The sequence below is a fragment of the Tarenaya hassleriana genome, unplaced genomic scaffold (genome assembly GCF_000463585.1).
Source record: "Tarenaya hassleriana unplaced genomic scaffold, ASM46358v1 Cleome8, whole genome shotgun sequence".
NCBI classification, from domain to species: domain Eukaryota; kingdom Viridiplantae; phylum Streptophyta; class Magnoliopsida; order Brassicales; family Cleomaceae; genus Tarenaya; species Tarenaya hassleriana.
In genome coordinates this window covers 1,366,288-1,382,055 of record NW_010970490.1, presented here as the reverse complement: position 1 = coordinate 1,382,055, position 15,768 = coordinate 1,366,288, and the positions used below count along the sequence as shown (strand labels likewise).

Sequence of the window (15,768 nt, the reverse complement as noted above, 5' to 3'; positions counted from 1 at the left end):
CGTTGTCAGATTCTTCCTTTTCAGAAACAACGCATTAGGGTTCCTTACTTTCCAGTAACTTGGGTTTCAAGAAATCTTCACCTTAGCATTGTGGATGATCGTTTCCTCATCATCTCTGGAAATACGAATAGAAACAGCAGAAGATAAGGAAAAAACACACGAAGGGAATGCAAAGATTGCTAACAAGTGACCAAGGGGATTGTTTTCTGACAGCTCTGGCACCAGAAACGAGTATTCATCCAAACAGTTCTGCAACTGATGAGAGTAGTAATAGACTTTAAAACCCACAAGCTGTAATAAATAAAGACATATGAAAGAATCCAGAGGAGACAACAATCCAGAGTTGATAACGTTGTGTTACTAAACGCGCAAACCTTATGTAACATTTTCATCAAGCCCCACCAAAACAGACAATGAAAACACATCCCTCTCTCAAATGAACTCAATCCCTACACATATGTCCCTCATATTCCATTCCTTGACAGAACCTCAAAAGGAGTAAAAAACACTCTTCTTTGAGTCTTGAAGACATCCATCCACAGATGAGAAAAACATTGGAAACCAAACTTTGCAACCATTCCTGCGGAAATCTTGAATTACCAGACTGAACTCGGTAATGGGTCTTTCAGTTTAACGGGAGATCAGGTTTCGGGGGCGGGAACAGCTGTGGATGGAGGCCTCAACAATGGCTGCAGGGCTTTTACCACGATGCTCATGTTCGGCCTGAACTCTGCTTCATATTGCACGCAGAGAGCTGCCACTGCTGCAAGCTGTGTCATCAAGAACATAAATTCAAGCCGACAAGAACCTTTATCAGCTTCTACTCGTTATTTCTATACAATTTTTTCTACAAGAAACGAGAAAGTCGTTGTTTTATTTTTTTACCTTAGAAACTGCTTTGGGAGGATAATTCCCTTGAAGCTTTGGATCAACACATTGTTTGACTTTGTCTTCGCTCAGCCTTGGTGTTGCCTGAATATAAAAGTTGATTTCAGAGGAAGTTAATCTGAGAATATTCAGTATTCGGAAGCAAGATTTTATGGAAAAATATGGAGATTCTGGTTCTCACCCAGGTTACAAGACTTTGTTGTCCACGCGGCATTGTATGATCGACGGGCTTTCTCCCGGTTAAAAGCTCCAGGAGCACTACACCGAAACTGTATACGTCACTCTTTTGCGTCAACTGTCCAGTCATAGCGTACCTACAAGGCAAATTTCGATTCAAACCTCCAATTCCTCTGTCTCAAAACTTAAGGAATCAAAGGAAAAATACTATTAAAATAACACAAATCTGAAGCTGCATGAACAAGAATTAGACTGCAGAAACAATACTCTGGAGCATGGTAACCAAATGTTCCCAAAACTCTGGTTGAATGAAGGCGAGCAGCCATATCAGGAGCTTGATTCGATAGATTAAAATCGGCAATCTTGGCTTTGAAGTCTTCAAAGAGAAGAACATTGCTCGAACGGATGTCTCTATGTATTATGGGAGGTTGAACTTTCTCATGCAAGTATTCCAGACCCCTAGCTGCATCAACCGCAATTCTTACTCGCTGCATCCATTCAAGGGTCGGTCCAGGCTGTGCCCCTTGGACCCCTTTTCTCCCTGTTTTTACATAAAATTTGTTCATATATCCCAATCGATGTCCACCCAATTCACTTGTGAATCAACCTTAAAAAATGTCAAAAATGATGATGAAAGAAAAGAAAGCTATTCCTACCATGTAAAATGTCATGCAAGGATCCCATGGTGGCAAACTCATACACGAGGACACGGTTATTCCCTTCAACACAGTAGCCAAGGAGCTGAACACAGTTTTCATGCTTCAACTTCGAAACCCTGGAGATCTGTTAAAGCAATGGAAGAAGAGAATTAAAGTGTCACCATACAAAATCTTCAAATGGCTTAAGCAATAGTGTCAACTCAATTGTCAAGATGAGGATGTGAATCTCTCATCACCTGTGTCAAAAACTCTACATTTGATTCAGGTTCAGCCGAATTATCGAGCTTCTTCACCGCCACAGCCTTTGCATCATCCAAGTTCGCATAGTATACTCTTCCATATGATCCTTCTCCGATCAATGCTTTAGAACCAAAATTGTCAGTCTTTTCTTTTAACTCATCCAATGACAACTTTGGCACATCAATCGGAGGAGGTTCCTTGAGGACATCCGGCTTCACAGGAGCCGGTGGTTTTCTCGCATAGCCTGCACATGCAAAACATGGAACCAAGAGGAGTACCCTTAGGCAAAATCGATACTACAATCCAATTTAATAGGCTTCAGTATGAAGCAACTCTATATAACAAGTTGAGAGAGAAGCACCAAAGAGAAAAACCATATCAAATTCATAAATCAAAAAAGGAAGAAGGATAACCCGAAAAAACAAAACATATCACATCAGGCTGAAGTCACAGCCTTTCACCTATTTTTTCTCTTTTACTCCTACATGAGTTCATAAAAGCTTGCTTTTAACTCACCTATCCACATTCTCTGATACTTTATAAAATCATCGACCACTTGCACACAACAAGAGAGAAAATATTGAGCAAACATGTGCTAGGATGGCCAGAAATTTACGGTAGGAACATACCATCATTATGGTGCCTGGGACTTTTGAGGCTTTCGTGTTCAGCTGAATGGTAAGGTTCTTCGATATGACGAGCACAGCACAGCCACCTACGCATCTTTTCTCTTTTGCCTATATACAGATCGTCTACTGCCCTTGGTTTATCCAACCGAACAAAGTAAGTGGGTGAACGTTCATTCGCCTGCAGAGTTCATCTTTCACATATTACATTACTCACAAGGTTTTGGCAAAGATTTATGCACAGACAGAACAGATCTTTCCATGCCAGAATTACAAGCAAGAAAAAGATTCTCTATCTGTCTGTCTGTCTCCACAGGCTTAATACAACAGAACCTACTATCAAGATGGAGATAAGACAAATGTTCTTCAAAGCCAGTTCAACTTTTGAATGTAACAGCGAGAATTGAAGCACTATTCCATCGCATGATGAAATGAATTCTGATCATCACGTATATTCCATGCATTTTCACTTGAGCAAGACAGAAAATTTTTATGGGAATTCACAGGAAAGTTAGCACCTTTACACCATTTCACGAACGCATAAACGTCAATTTTCAACCTTTAAGACACCCAGCCGGAAATCTCAGATATCTACTTCATCCCAACGAACAATTCGAATGATCAATGAGATTACATGAAATTCTTACCACCAGGCCGCGTCGATGGTAATCACCGTCCATCGGAATCACACACAAATCGGTTAACAAGAAACAGAAAAAACCCACAGAATCGAACAGAAGAAACAAACAACAGGAGGCAGATGAGGGAAGAGACGATGGGGATCGATTCCAAAACAAAACGGAAGAACAGAGAAGAACACGGAGATCCCAAAGGACTGGAAACAACCCGAAGCCCAAAAGATAAAAGCGAACAAACAGCAAAGAGGAGATAAAGAATGAGAGGGAATGCGTCAAAGGCAAGCGACAGAGGGGCGAATTCAAGAATAGGAAGTGTCCCCAAAAAAAAACCAATTTTAGCTAATTATAATATGAGCAAAAGGGTGAGGAGAATCACCTGTAAAGTCTCTACCTTTCTCTCCCAAGAGAAGCTGGACAATCTCTCTGTGTAAAGTTTTGTTTAATTTTCTCGATTTGGAGAGAGAGAGAGAGAGAGACGTGCGTACTGGATATTCTTCCAGAAAAGCTCTTCCCAGAGAGAGAGAGAGGAGAGAGAGAGAGAGATGGGAAGACAGAGAGGCAACGCGGCCAAGGAAAAGAAAATAACTTTTTTAATATTTTTTCTGTTAAAAAGATGGAATTTGCAAGATACAATTTCCGACTGATTTTGCCAACTCTTGATATTTTCAATTCGGCCCCATCAATGGGAAAAGAAAAAACCACAGATTCTTAAAATATATGCGAATGCGCCTCTTGCTTTTATATTTAACAATTTAAACCCTACCAGATAACAGAGTTGTCTACAATTAGAATCTTTTCATGGTCAAAACTATAATCTTCATCTGAATATATGGTTCCATTCCATCTAAAGCCCTCAACAATGATCTTTGCTTTAATGACAACGTCGATACGATCACGTATGATCACAGCTCCTCGTGGTCTGAGAATCCGATGAATCTTGATCAGTATATCAACAATGTCACATCTGTAATAATTCCAAAAAAACAAAAGTCGATATGTTACAACTTACAATCTCGTAACAAAGTTTCGAAATTTTTATACTTTGGTGAATACAGAAACAAGTTTTTACTTGTGTAAGTACATGCTGAGCAAACCATTTGCATGGACCAGATCACACGTTCGAGGGTATGTTGAAAAAGCCTCACACCTGCGTTTCAAACCCAAAAATAGAAAAGATCAAAAAATATATCAGAAAAGTATTATATATATATATACACATACATCCGACATATGCCAATCAAAAACCAATGTACATTTATGAATGTTTTCAGTTACCAGTTCATGTAAGTTCCTATAAGGCCTCGATCATATACAATACCAAGTGTATCTGGTTTGGCATCAAAGGGCACCACGTTCATTACCCAGACCGGATACCTCACCAAAGCTGCAGAAAACCCACCAAATCCTGCATTCATGTCCATGATGTTCCTGTACTTGCCATTGCCAAGAAACTTTAGGATCCTGTCATAGTGAAGAACTCTTCTTTGCCACGTATCAATGTCGGATGTAAAGCTGGAAAGCGTAGTTCTCTGCATTTTCCCGGCTTTGATTCGTCGAGGTGGGTCGTTTAGTCGCTCGGGCCAGTTTTTCAGAACCGGGGCCGATGTTTCTTCCAGACGAGTAATGCATGGTTCCATCTTGCTGTACCTGTTGTGTAAGAGAATTGAATGTGGAGAACTGTAATGGAAGATCCGAGATTCCGTTGATGCAGAGCGAGAACATGTACAGACATTACCATGCAATCTCGGGCTCTCTCGAAGTGCAGAAGCGGGGAGAATCATTAGCTTGAAGCTTCTGGCTACAATGAAGATGATTAGAAGGCTTTCTCCAGATGGCAACAGGGTGTCTCTCCGAGATTTTCTCCCAACAAATTCTTCTAGACACTTCTTCTAACATGTCCTTTTCTTCCCCCGAGTTCTTGGAATCTCTGCCTTCCTTCTTGCGTTTAACCTTTGGATGAGTCACAGGCGGTCCAGACAACACCATGTAACCACCCGGACGAAGAATACGATCAACCTCCATCAAGTATAACCCATCTGCACAATTCTCTGCTCTCAGTATCATGAAAAAAGAGAAGGAAGTGCTAAACTATGATCAGAAGATATATACACACACACAATATATACCGTTGGCAGTCCAGTTGATGAGGCATCTGGAACAGTGGACCATGTCGAAAGAGCTCGAAGGGAAAGGTAGTTTAAAGGTGTTGAGGACACCGAGCATAGCCGGGATCCCTCGTTCTAAGGCAAGCTGAACCTGAGCCTCGTGTATATCCCTCGGTGCTATCGACATTGTCAAGATGTTATGGTTCTGTAAGAATGCTCCGAAACTCGCTACCTGACATTTTTCAAGTTCAAGAAACATATGAGAATCCGTATTTTGGGCGCTGAGAAATAAACAAGTTCATCACTTTTCAATCCATAAGCACTGTAATCAATGACCCATTGATCCTAACAGTACGAGAAATCTCAGACAACTCAGATTAAGTGAACCCTACGAGTTTTTAGAAGTTCTGAAACTGAATCAAAGCTTCAATTCAACGACATGTATAGATAGATATGTCGTATCGACCAAAACTCACCCCGCATCCGATGTCCAGAGCAGTTCTGATGCTCCCTGAAGACAATGGCAAAACCCCATTTATGACATCGACATAGCCCTCCACGCCTTCGGGGAAAGAAGTGCCACCGCCTGGGAAAACGAATCGGTCCCCTTCGAGCCTCACCCAGTTCTGAGTCTTCTTTAGCTCTACCAGCTTCTTGAAAGGCACATTCTTGAACCAGACGTTGTCTCTGCTCTCTGGCCAAGAAAACGGAGTTCTGTAGCCATTAGGGTTTGGAACTAAGCACCTGACCTTCTCGTGGACCGACTCAGGACAGTGCCTCTCCCTCCGGAACCTGTTTTGGAGGCTGAACCGGCGTGCCCTTGTCGGGTCATGACAAGGCAAGTAGTTGGTGAAGTTCTTGGGACAGATGGAGAAGGAATAAGGAATCTGGGAAGATTCTGAGAGGTGGGGTTTGGAAGGTTCTAGAAGGAGTGGAGGATCTTGGTAAGAGATGGTGATGCTGCTGCTGCGTGTGATTGTGGTTTCGAGGGAGATGAGTATGGAGAGAGAGGAAATGGTAATGAGAGTGAGACAGATTAGATGATGTTTCGGACAGGGTTTTGTGAAATGACGATACGATGATGTGTTGATGATCATTCTTGAATGGAACTGTCCTGCATGTAGGTCTTCTAGGCTTCAGATTCTGAGTGGAGGGTCATGGTGTTGATCTATCATCACCGCAGTTAAAGTCAAAGGTACTTTCTCCCAGTTGTCAGACAGATCTTCTTCTCGTCTTTTTTTTTTTTTTTATCGGTTGTCGCTGTTAGTTGTTCGTTACTCACTAAAACGGTGTCGTTTCAGAAACCCAACCCATTTCCGGGTTGGGCCAGAAATGTTAATAAGGCCCTTTTTCTATTGGGCTCGGAAAAGGGTCCACACTTCGTAATATCGTTTTTTTTTTCATGTAGTACTTTCGTTATAAAAAAATGTGGGCACCCAAATCGAATTTTTATTTTTTATCAGTTGCACCACCAAACAATATATAATTCAATAAATCACCAAACTTTGAAATACAACTATACTCTTTAAAAAAAATAAATTGTTAATATTGGATATCATTCAATTTTTTTTATCAAGTATTTCTGACTTGTTTATACACTCAAATATATATATGCATATACATGTATATATATATATATATATATATATAAGTTATCATTGTCATGACACGTCTAGGTAAAAGAAGTTCGATTTTTTTATGTAATTATTGTCTAGAGGAACACGACTTCCATTATATATATACATATATATATATATATATATATATATGCACTTTCCTACTTTATGCAATACATAGTTTTCATAATAAAAAATTAAAGGTAAGAGATGCAATAGAGAAAAAAAAATGAAGGGTTAAATCAATGTGGTGATTGATTCTCCGCAACACTCAAAAACAATGTAAGAAAATGGATATAATGTCTAATTCACTTTTTTTTTTATGTCATGAATAGAGATGCCCAAATCGAACTGTCCCCATCTTTATGGAATATCTTTCTACATAAAAAGCACACGTACGATGTATGTATACATCATATATATACATACATATACATATATATATATATATATATATATTCCCTGTTATTTACGCCAAATCGTTTTCAATGTAACTTTCTCCACTACATATTATACATTATCATAAATATATAGCAATATTTTAGATATATTTAATTTCTTTTACTGCATACCTAATATAATATTTGATCAATCGTTGAATTCTTATTGGATATATAGAATTGTTTTAGATAATCTAATTAAAAATATTTAGAATTATATATAATACAAGAAACTACTTCCTTGAAAAATAGTCAACTGAAAACAGTAACTGATTTTATAATGTGAAAATATCAGATTTGGTCCGAGTTTGCTGCTTGCTTGCTAATAATGCCTAAGGCTAAATTAATTACCTTTTTTTCCTTAATTAACAGACAAGTGATCGGCTTTACGCCGTAGCCCAATGGGCCCAAGTGGGGCCCACAATCACCTGAGTACTTTATTTTAATAAAATTATTTATTAATTAAAGCATAAAAACAAAAATAAAATAAAATGAATTTTCATCCCAAATTCAACGGTTTAGTGGTTTGCACTTAGCGGCCGCGATTTGTAACATCATATATACTCCATACTCCATAGGCTCCTCTGTTTCATGATTTTATATAAACCCTGAATTCTCAACGGAGGCTCTCGCCTTCGTCTTCGTCTTCTTCAGCTGGGTTTCTCTCTGGTTTCCTTTGATTCTTGTTCTGGGTTTTTTAGATCAATTATTTTTTTTTTCTTTTCGTCGGAGATTTCTCGGAGCAGCCAGACGAAGAGAGCCATGGTGGAGATCAAGGAAATCTGGACGAAGAAGACGTTGATTGGTCTTGGGTTGGGGCAGTTTCTCTCGCTTCTCGTTACTTCTACTGGGTTTACATCTTCTGAGCTCGCTCGAAAAGGTTATTGTTTTACTTTTTTTTCAAAAACAAATTGTGGGTATTTCCTCTTTTGGCTTATAGGTACCTTGTTTTCATGTCCGGGATTCCATTGCTTGTTAGGATTATGGCTTAGAAACAAGCAATTAATTATGATTACGCAGCTTCGTGTTCTTCCTGCAATTCCCTTTGGTGATTCTAATGAGATGAATTTAGTTAGTCATGCTGGGTTTGGTTTTTTTTGGAACTAGTTCGATGCTTGGATATAAGCCGATGCTTAGAACACAGTTTCATGTTCTGTCTGAAACTTGTGTTTTTCCTGTTGTTGCGCTTCCCTGATGATTGTGGGATTCTCTGGGTCCTGATAAGATGGCCATACACACTGATCCAATGAATCTCTCTCAAATTTGAATGCTTTTAGGAATAAACGCTCCTACTTCACAGTCTTTCCTGAATTATGTCCTGTTGGCTGTTGTCTATGGAGGTGTCATGCTATACCAAAGACCCGCACTTAAGGTGAGTTTTGAATTTCTCTTCTGAATTTCTTCGTAGAAGAACCCGTTTGCTCTGCAGGAAGGTCGAATATGTATGCGACCTTATATCAGGTTGTATATGCCATTTTTTTTACTTTACCTGGTGGGAGAGATAGATATCAATGAAGCTTTATGGTCTTGTGGATTTGTATATTTTTCTCTGGACTTGTAGGATCCTAACTCGTAGTATTGGCTATAATTTCATTGCAAATTTGCAGGCGAAGTGGTATTATTATCTCCTCCTCGCTTTAGTAGATGTGGAGGCAAATTTTCTCGGTAAGTTCTCTAGCTGACACATATCTTTCTTTTCAGGGGTTCATGTCTTTGGCAGTTGATTTAAACTCTGACCTTATGGTTTTCGTTTGCTTAGATGCATGATGAACTATTCGGGTTTAAGAGTTTTACCTTTCAAATCGAGAAGTTGTATGCCTTAAAATTTGCCCGAGCTTGTCTAGTTGTTGCTATGTTGCGTTTTCACTTGCAGTATACATACTTTTAACCCCTCTTTTTTTCTGGGAGTGTTGACAACATTTTTTTGAAACCGTTGATTTGTTTCACTGCGTGCAATCTGAAATGTTGAATAATTTTCATCCTTTTTTGCAGTGGTGAAGGCTTATCAGTACACATCATTGACAAGCGTAATGCTGCTTGACTGTTGGGCAATCCCGTGTGTTTTGCTTCTCACTTGGATTTTTCTGAAAACAAAGTATAGATTCAAGAAGATCACTGGTGTGGTTATATGTATTATCGGTGTTGTCATGGTCGTCTTCTCTGATGTTCATGCAAATGATCGGGCCGCGGGTAAGGACATATCTTGTTTCACTGTTTCTTTAGGTTTTTTTCTTTTTAGTTTTTCCACGGTTTCACTCATCAGAAGTTCGCAAGTATACAAATACATTGGCAGTGTGAACTCTTCGAAAACTAAGCTTACGTAGTGGCTTTCAGGAGGAAGTAATCCTGTTAAAGGAGATTTGATTGTTATAGCCGGAGCAACATTGTATGCTGTCAGCAATGTCAGTGAGGTTAGGAAATCTCTACAGTGTAGCCTGATCTATATTGCATATACGAGACACGGAAACGTTTTTCTTTTTGCAAAATGGTAAGAAAGGATTGTCCTCATAAGTCCTATTCCCTGATTGTCCTTTACTTTTCTTCAATGGTTACAGGAGTTCCTAGTGAAGAACGCAGACAGAACTGAGCTCATGTCTTTTTTGGGCTTTTTCGGTGCCATTATCAGTGCCATTCAGATGTATCCTTAAAGTATCACTATGCTTGTAGTAATAATGCACTTGTTCACTATATTTGTAGTATTAATGGCACACATTAACGTTAAAACCATATCTTACCTCATCTTGTTCACTACATCGAGCTTTTGGAGCAACAGAAATGAAATCTTGCTTTAACTACGCATGCTCTTGGATACTTCTGACCAGGTTTACCGTTAAAAGGGTATTCCTTGACTTGTCTTTAGAGCCATACTTGAACGTGGGGAGCTCAAATCTATTCAGTGGTCAGCCGGGGCTGTAAGTCCCTCTATATCCTTCTCACATAACATCTCAACAAACTCTACTTTTCATAGGTACAAACTTAAAGGTCGATGCTTCTGCTGTTTCAGATAGCTCCTTTCCTTGGATTTGCAATTGCAATGTTTCTCTTTTACTCGTTAGTCCCAATCTTACTCAAGGTATGAAAGGATTGGAGATCCATGTGATGATGATTCTAGTGTCTTTGCTTTCTCACGACGACATAATCTTCTAAAGCCTGATACTTTTTTCTGCGTTCTCAGACCAATGGTTCTGCAATGTTCAACCTCTCATTGCTAACATCAGACATGTGGGCGGTTGTGATCCGCATTTTCGCTTACCACGAGAAGGTTTACTCACTTTTTGCATGTCGAAATTTCATACATTTCCCGTTTATCAGATCAGATTACTTAAAAACTCAGCACAACGTTTCCTGAGACAATCTGGGTGGTTGTGGTGCTGTCAGGTGGATTGGCTTTACTTCCTGGCCTTTGCAACAACAGCAGTTGGACTGGTCATATACTCTATGTACGCCTTCTTAATCTCTCCTCCTTCAGTTTGATATCTCTTTCCACATTCAAGATTCACTTGGGAAAACACTACAGAAATAGCCGTTGATCATGTCAGTTTACACTTAAAAAATACTTGATGGCATTTGTGTGTTTTTATTCTTGATATTCTCAGGCGGGAGAAAGATCGGAAAGAGCAAGACAGTGCAGAGGTGGCGGACGAGGAGGAGGCTGGAGGGTCACTTGGCGGTGGCCGTGCCATAGCCGAAACCTCGACCAAAGTCTGAGGTTATTGGCTCTGATCTGATGAGATGTACACTCTGACAAAAGTTTGTGCTTTCCTTTCCCACAAAAAAAAAACGCCAATGTCGTTTTCTTAATTCTTTTTTTCTCTGTATAGAAGAATAATATTATTACTATTTCGAAATAATTGAGTTATAACACACAGCCCTTGATGTAAGCCTGTGGTAGACTGGCAAGGAGTGAAGAATTCTTTCAACCACAGGTGGCTGAGAAAGAAACCATGTCATATCAACATGTGGGGTCTAATTAACAATCCTTTTCAATCTTCATTAAATGCCTGAGAGAAATAGAGAGATTCAGCACCAATTATATTACACGGAGGGCAAAAAACAAGAGCGCAAGTCCTATACATGCTTATAATCACAACAACAACAACAAAACCCCATCCGTACAGACAGTAGAAAACGAATCAAAGGCGGATGAAACAGAGCAAGCAAAAGAAGACATATAAATCAAATATATGAAGTCTCTCCGTCGTGAATTTTTACTAGTGAATAGTGCGTTTGCATCGTAATTCGCTTGGTCCTTAACGGTATCCACCATATGGCTGCTGAGGATTGTAACCACCCGGACCCATCATGGGATTGTACCCACCCGGACCCACCATCGGGTAGCCTTGTCCGTACCCTCCCGTGTTCATACCCATTCCCATGGGCCGTTGGTTCATGCCTCCCATGGCCATGTTGGACCCCACGACTGGAGCCGGTGGGGGCCTCATGCCGGTTGAGCCCGCACGGCCCAAGCCTGAACCAGATCCCATGGCTTTGCCCATTGTGATCGTCGATGTTACTTGAGCGGTTGGCTGTTTCTCCAGCCGTTTCTCTTTCCTGTTTATTGCGTCGAAGTCCACTCCTATGTCTGCCAACGGGTTTGTTTTCGCTGCAAGAAGTTGAGGGACACTTAGAAAAAAGAAACATTAGGAAGTATGATACAAAAAAGGTAATATGCGCTACTATTGTCGAGAATGCCATACGTCCAGATATGTTCAAGTTAACGAGCCCCTTGCTCAGCGTTTCCGCCCAGATTGCTGATTTCGGCTCGAACTTCTTCTGAGCCTGCGGCTGAGGAACCATATCAAACGCTCCTGTTGAAGATGTTAGAGCTGGTTGCGATGGTCCAGTTGATGAGAAAATGTCACCGAAGGCATTGTTGCCACCATCGAGCTGACCAGCCGGTGCACTGAGTGTACGATACGGAGTTTGAGAGCTCGGTGGAGGAGCAGAAACAGGTTGTGGAAGGTAACTTCCATTTGTAGGTTGTGATGGTGGAGCAAACTGTGGAATTTGGGACCTTGCTGGACCAGCAGGACCTTGCTGATGCATGAAGCCTCCGCCATTAAACAGCATACTTCCCGTCAGATTTTGTGGCTGAGAAGCCATGTTATAAGGATGTGCAGCTTGACCAAAAGGAGTTTGAGCTGGCATGTTTGGAGCTGTAGGGACTGGTTGAGGATGAAAGTTCTGGTACATGTTACCACTCGGTTGTGAAGGTAGGGAAGTCGGAGGTCCAGAGAGTGGGAGAATGCCTGCGAGAATATCGAGTTCATTTCCTGACGTGGTTAATTGCTCTTGAGGGAAAGCTTGTGAGTTTGATGGAGGGGGCATATTCGGAACACCGGAATTAGGATTAGCAACAGCAGAGAATGAGTCCCCGAAGCCAAAGTTATCAGTATTGTCGGGTTTTAGGGCAGCCAGATGCGAGACCTCTGTGGTCTGGGTGGGTTGCATTGACTGGAAAGGAGCTGCAAAACTCTGCTGTTGGCTCAGGACAGTGTCACCAGAAGGGATGGCTTTGAAAGGAGAGTCACCACCAAATGGATCATCAAACGCCTGTGTAACACGAGAAAAATTTATACAAACAAGAGTCAGATTTAGTCAAAATGATTAAGAAAAACATTCGGCAGAGCTTCCGCTCAAACCCAGTGAAGCAATCAGTGTGAACCCGTTGAAAAGAGCCTCAAGCACTTGTGGCTAAACCCAATGTCAATACCTGAGTCGAAGGCTGAGATGCAGAAAATGATGGAGCTGGACCAGAGTTTGCTTGTCCATTGGTTTCAACTGAAGCAGATTCAATGGGTACAATGGCCAGCGGGTTTGGTGCAAATACATCTGAAAGAGAGCCGAGCAAGTCCATCTCAACAGTGGCTGAGGCGGGCAGGTCAGATGTTGGAGGGCCAGATACAGGAGCAGAAGCAATATTTAAAGGCGTAGAAGATGGAAGCCCGGCTGAAGAAGAGAAAAAATGTTATACAAAGCATGATATCTTCCTAATACTCATCCACAGTGAGTAGATTTTCATGGCTGTAATATGGAATAAAGTTCTTTTCAGAACTTGCTTTTAACTAAATAGCTCAATGAAAGCCGACACTGCAAACTACAAATTGGCTTTCTGTAGCTCAGACAATGATCCAAACAAGCAGACCTTGGTGGCAACCTAGTATTACAAAGCGCCTTGGTGGCAACCTAGCATTACAAAGCGCCTATTAGAACACAATCCTAAACCTCTAATGAGAAAGGATGTTCTAGTGACTTCATAAAGATTTTCACATTATCAATTACGACAAATCCTGATGCAGATGGCAAGTTTGAAAGGCCAACAAAAGGCTGAAAGAACTTGGTCATTATAATATCTGTGCGTAGAGGACGCTATACCTGAAATGGTATAGTGTGGATCAAATTCATCAAAAGCTTTAACTTCCTTGGTTGGAGGAGATGATTCATCGCCAAAACCAGCAGTTGCTTTGTCCGCAGTATTTCCAGCAGATGGAGAAGCAGCTCCTGGTGCAGCTCTTGAAGCAGCCACCTGTGGAGTCTCTCCTCCATCCCTACAATTCGAATTCAAATTAAATACATCAGAATCACTCAAAACATAGGTACTAGCTACTAGCTAGTCAGTTGGCATGGTCAAGAATTTTCACCTTTCACTGTGAACGGGGCTCCGTGATTCACTAATAGCTTCTTCATAACTAGGTGGGGCACCAATATTTTGTTCAGAAAATTTCCTCTCAAGCTGTCTGCTATTAAACCCCAAGAGAAGGAAATGAGTTGACATTAAATCCTAATATTTAGTTTAAAACAAAAAGGCCTGAACAATGCCAGCATAATCTTAAAGTCTACCTCCCATTCTGAGAATGATCATCAGCTCTGGCACCACTGCCCCTGTAGGATGAAAAGGAATGAATCAATTTATATCCTAGAATTTGGATGGCCTATTTCAAAGAGGTTCAGAAGATTCTTAAAACAAGCATTTGCCCTGATGAGGAAATTTAACCTATTCTTCAAGGTTAAAAAGTCCATCCGAGTAGAATTGATATTTTTCCAATGATTATCTCCCTTATTCGTGAGGTCAAGAAAAAAGGTGAAACATACGGTTTTGAATTTGAAAATTTACCGCGAAGAAGATTGGCCATCATCCTCAAAAGTTTGGTCTCTGTCAGAACTCCGACTTCTTGACCCATATTGGTAATCGACACTTCTGCTCCTTCCATGGTAATCATCATCCCTATATCCATCTCTTCCATACCGATCTTCAGAATCTCTGGAGTACCGATCTCCATCACGACTATATCTATCATCATCCCTGTAGCCATATTCCTTTTCTCTTCCATAACTACTACGCTCTTCATCCCTGCCCCCATAGCGGCTTTCATAATCATATCTGTCTCCATACCCTCCTGAAGGCCTATACATCCCACCAGCCGCTGAACTGCGATACCTGTTGTAAAATAGTTTTTTCAGGCTTTAGCTTTACCATGTTCAGAAATGGTGCAATAGTTTTCTTATATCACTACATATAGTTTCACAAGCAAAAAGTGTGACCACCACAGGTATATTACCCAACGGACTGAATGCAGCCAAAAGCCATGCCTTTCTTTCTCAGGCCATATTGACTCGGAATTCAAGAAACAATTAAGAAATAGAAGTTAAAGCTGTTGAAAGATCACTAGGAAAATGTAACTGCTTCAGTGAGAGACATATAGAGAGCAAAGGTAGAGTAAAATGCCGATAAAAGCTTGATATAAAGGCCAAGCAGAAAGCAATGAAATGCCACAACCAGAAAGGAAACGATTAATAAATTTCAGAAAGCTACATCAAAAAGCAGACTTACTTGTCCCTGTTAGCAGCCGCCTTCTGTCTGACCTCCGCTATTCTTTCTTTGTCATTCACCAAGGCCACAAGGCTCTGCGACTTCTTCCTAACATTGTTACCTTGATCCCTACCACTGGAATCAATATATTGAAAATTGGCCAATGTCTGCCAAACAGGAAAGAGAAACATTTCTTGAGTAGCATAATAGACTGTTGAGATACAGCAAACAAGTTTCTCTTCTTGACGATCACTTCCAAAATGGATTAGTAAGAACGCTCATTACCGATAATTGGTATGCGCGTTCTCGAATCTCATCTATGACACGTTCTGACCCATGGCCTACCATGTACTCCAAGACTGTCAAAGCCTGAAGCACAAGGAAAAGATAAGCCAGCAAGAAAGTCTCATTCAATGTTACAGCGGAATGAGAAGTACAAAAAGCAGCAAGACATTTATATTGTTGACCTTGTAAACATGTCGCCAATTTTTTCCCGTGTCGCTAAGACGTTTCCAGATGACCCCCATGATCATCTGGTACTCATGGCTGTAGGGACACAACTATATTAT

General features: G+C 40.7%; 4 protein-coding genes across 6 annotated transcripts in view; 1 reads left to right on the top strand and 3 right to left on the bottom strand.

Annotated features, from left to right (window-relative positions):
• Nucleotides 1-271: 271 nt before the first annotated feature.
• LOC104802299 (PTI1-like tyrosine-protein kinase 3) lies at nt 272-3,794 on the bottom strand. 2 transcript variants are annotated; one of them, XM_010525831.2, is made up of 8 exons: nt 3,605-3,794; nt 2,594-2,771; nt 1,961-2,208; nt 1,722-1,848; nt 1,333-1,606; nt 1,070-1,202; nt 886-972; nt 272-770 (listed from the first exon to the last, which is right to left on the bottom strand). In XM_010525831.2, exons 2-8 carry the CDS (start codon nt 2,685-2,687, stop codon nt 642-644), a joined length of 1,092 nt encoding a protein of 363 aa, XP_010524133.1. In that variant the 5' UTR covers nt 2,688-2,771; nt 3,605-3,794; the 3' UTR covers nt 272-641. The 2 variants fall into 2 exon arrangements, with proteins under 2 accessions (XP_010524133.1, XP_010524132.1); XM_010525830.2 differs by lacking the exon at nt 3,605-3,794 and adding an exon at nt 3,238-3,535.
• Nucleotides 3,795-3,965: 171 nt separating this feature from the next.
• LOC104802298 (probable methyltransferase PMT19) lies at nt 3,966-6,464 on the bottom strand. The gene is made up of 6 exons (XM_010525829.2): nt 5,810-6,464; nt 5,355-5,565; nt 4,964-5,264; nt 4,504-4,875; nt 4,298-4,375; nt 3,966-4,192 (listed from the first exon to the last, which is right to left on the bottom strand). The coding sequence occupies exons 1-6, from the start codon at nt 6,428-6,430 to the stop codon at nt 3,988-3,990; spliced, it is 1,788 nt and encodes a 595-aa protein (XP_010524131.1). The 5' UTR covers nt 6,431-6,464; the 3' UTR covers nt 3,966-3,987.
• Nucleotides 6,465-7,923: 1,459 nt separating this feature from the next.
• Nucleotides 7,924-11,265, top strand: LOC104802296 (solute carrier family 35 member F1-like). Its single transcript, XM_010525828.1, has 11 exons — nt 7,924-8,269; nt 8,667-8,761; nt 8,997-9,054; nt 9,382-9,579; nt 9,724-9,800; nt 9,945-10,027; nt 10,250-10,301; nt 10,394-10,462; nt 10,565-10,651; nt 10,768-10,829; nt 10,986-11,265. Exons 1-11 carry the CDS (start codon nt 8,152-8,154, stop codon nt 11,095-11,097), a joined length of 1,011 nt encoding a protein of 336 aa, XP_010524130.1. The 5' UTR covers nt 7,924-8,151; the 3' UTR covers nt 11,098-11,265.
• Nucleotides 11,266-11,391: 126 nt separating this feature from the next.
• LOC104802295 (clathrin interactor EPSIN 2-like) overlaps nt 11,392-15,768 on the bottom strand; it is a 6,582-nt gene continuing 2,205 nt past the window's right edge. Inside the window, exons 5-14 of one of the 2 annotated variants that reach the window (XM_010525826.1) lie at nt 15,667-15,745; nt 15,485-15,568; nt 15,221-15,366; nt 14,504-14,827; nt 14,230-14,271; nt 14,031-14,129; nt 13,765-13,937; nt 13,103-13,338; nt 12,087-12,942; nt 11,392-11,992 (exon numbers count right to left, since the gene is read on the bottom strand). In XM_010525826.1, the coding sequence (XP_010524128.1) occupies nt 11,640-11,992; nt 12,087-12,942; nt 13,103-13,338; nt 13,765-13,937; nt 14,031-14,129; nt 14,230-14,271; nt 14,504-14,827; nt 15,221-15,366; nt 15,485-15,568; nt 15,667-15,745 (2,392 nt within the window). In that variant the 3' untranslated portion in view covers nt 11,392-11,639. The remainder of the gene's footprint in view (nt 11,993-12,086; nt 12,943-13,102; nt 13,339-13,764; nt 13,938-14,030; nt 14,130-14,229; nt 14,272-14,503; nt 14,828-15,220; nt 15,367-15,484; nt 15,569-15,666; nt 15,746-15,768) is intronic. The other variant, XM_010525827.1, reaches the window with a different exon arrangement.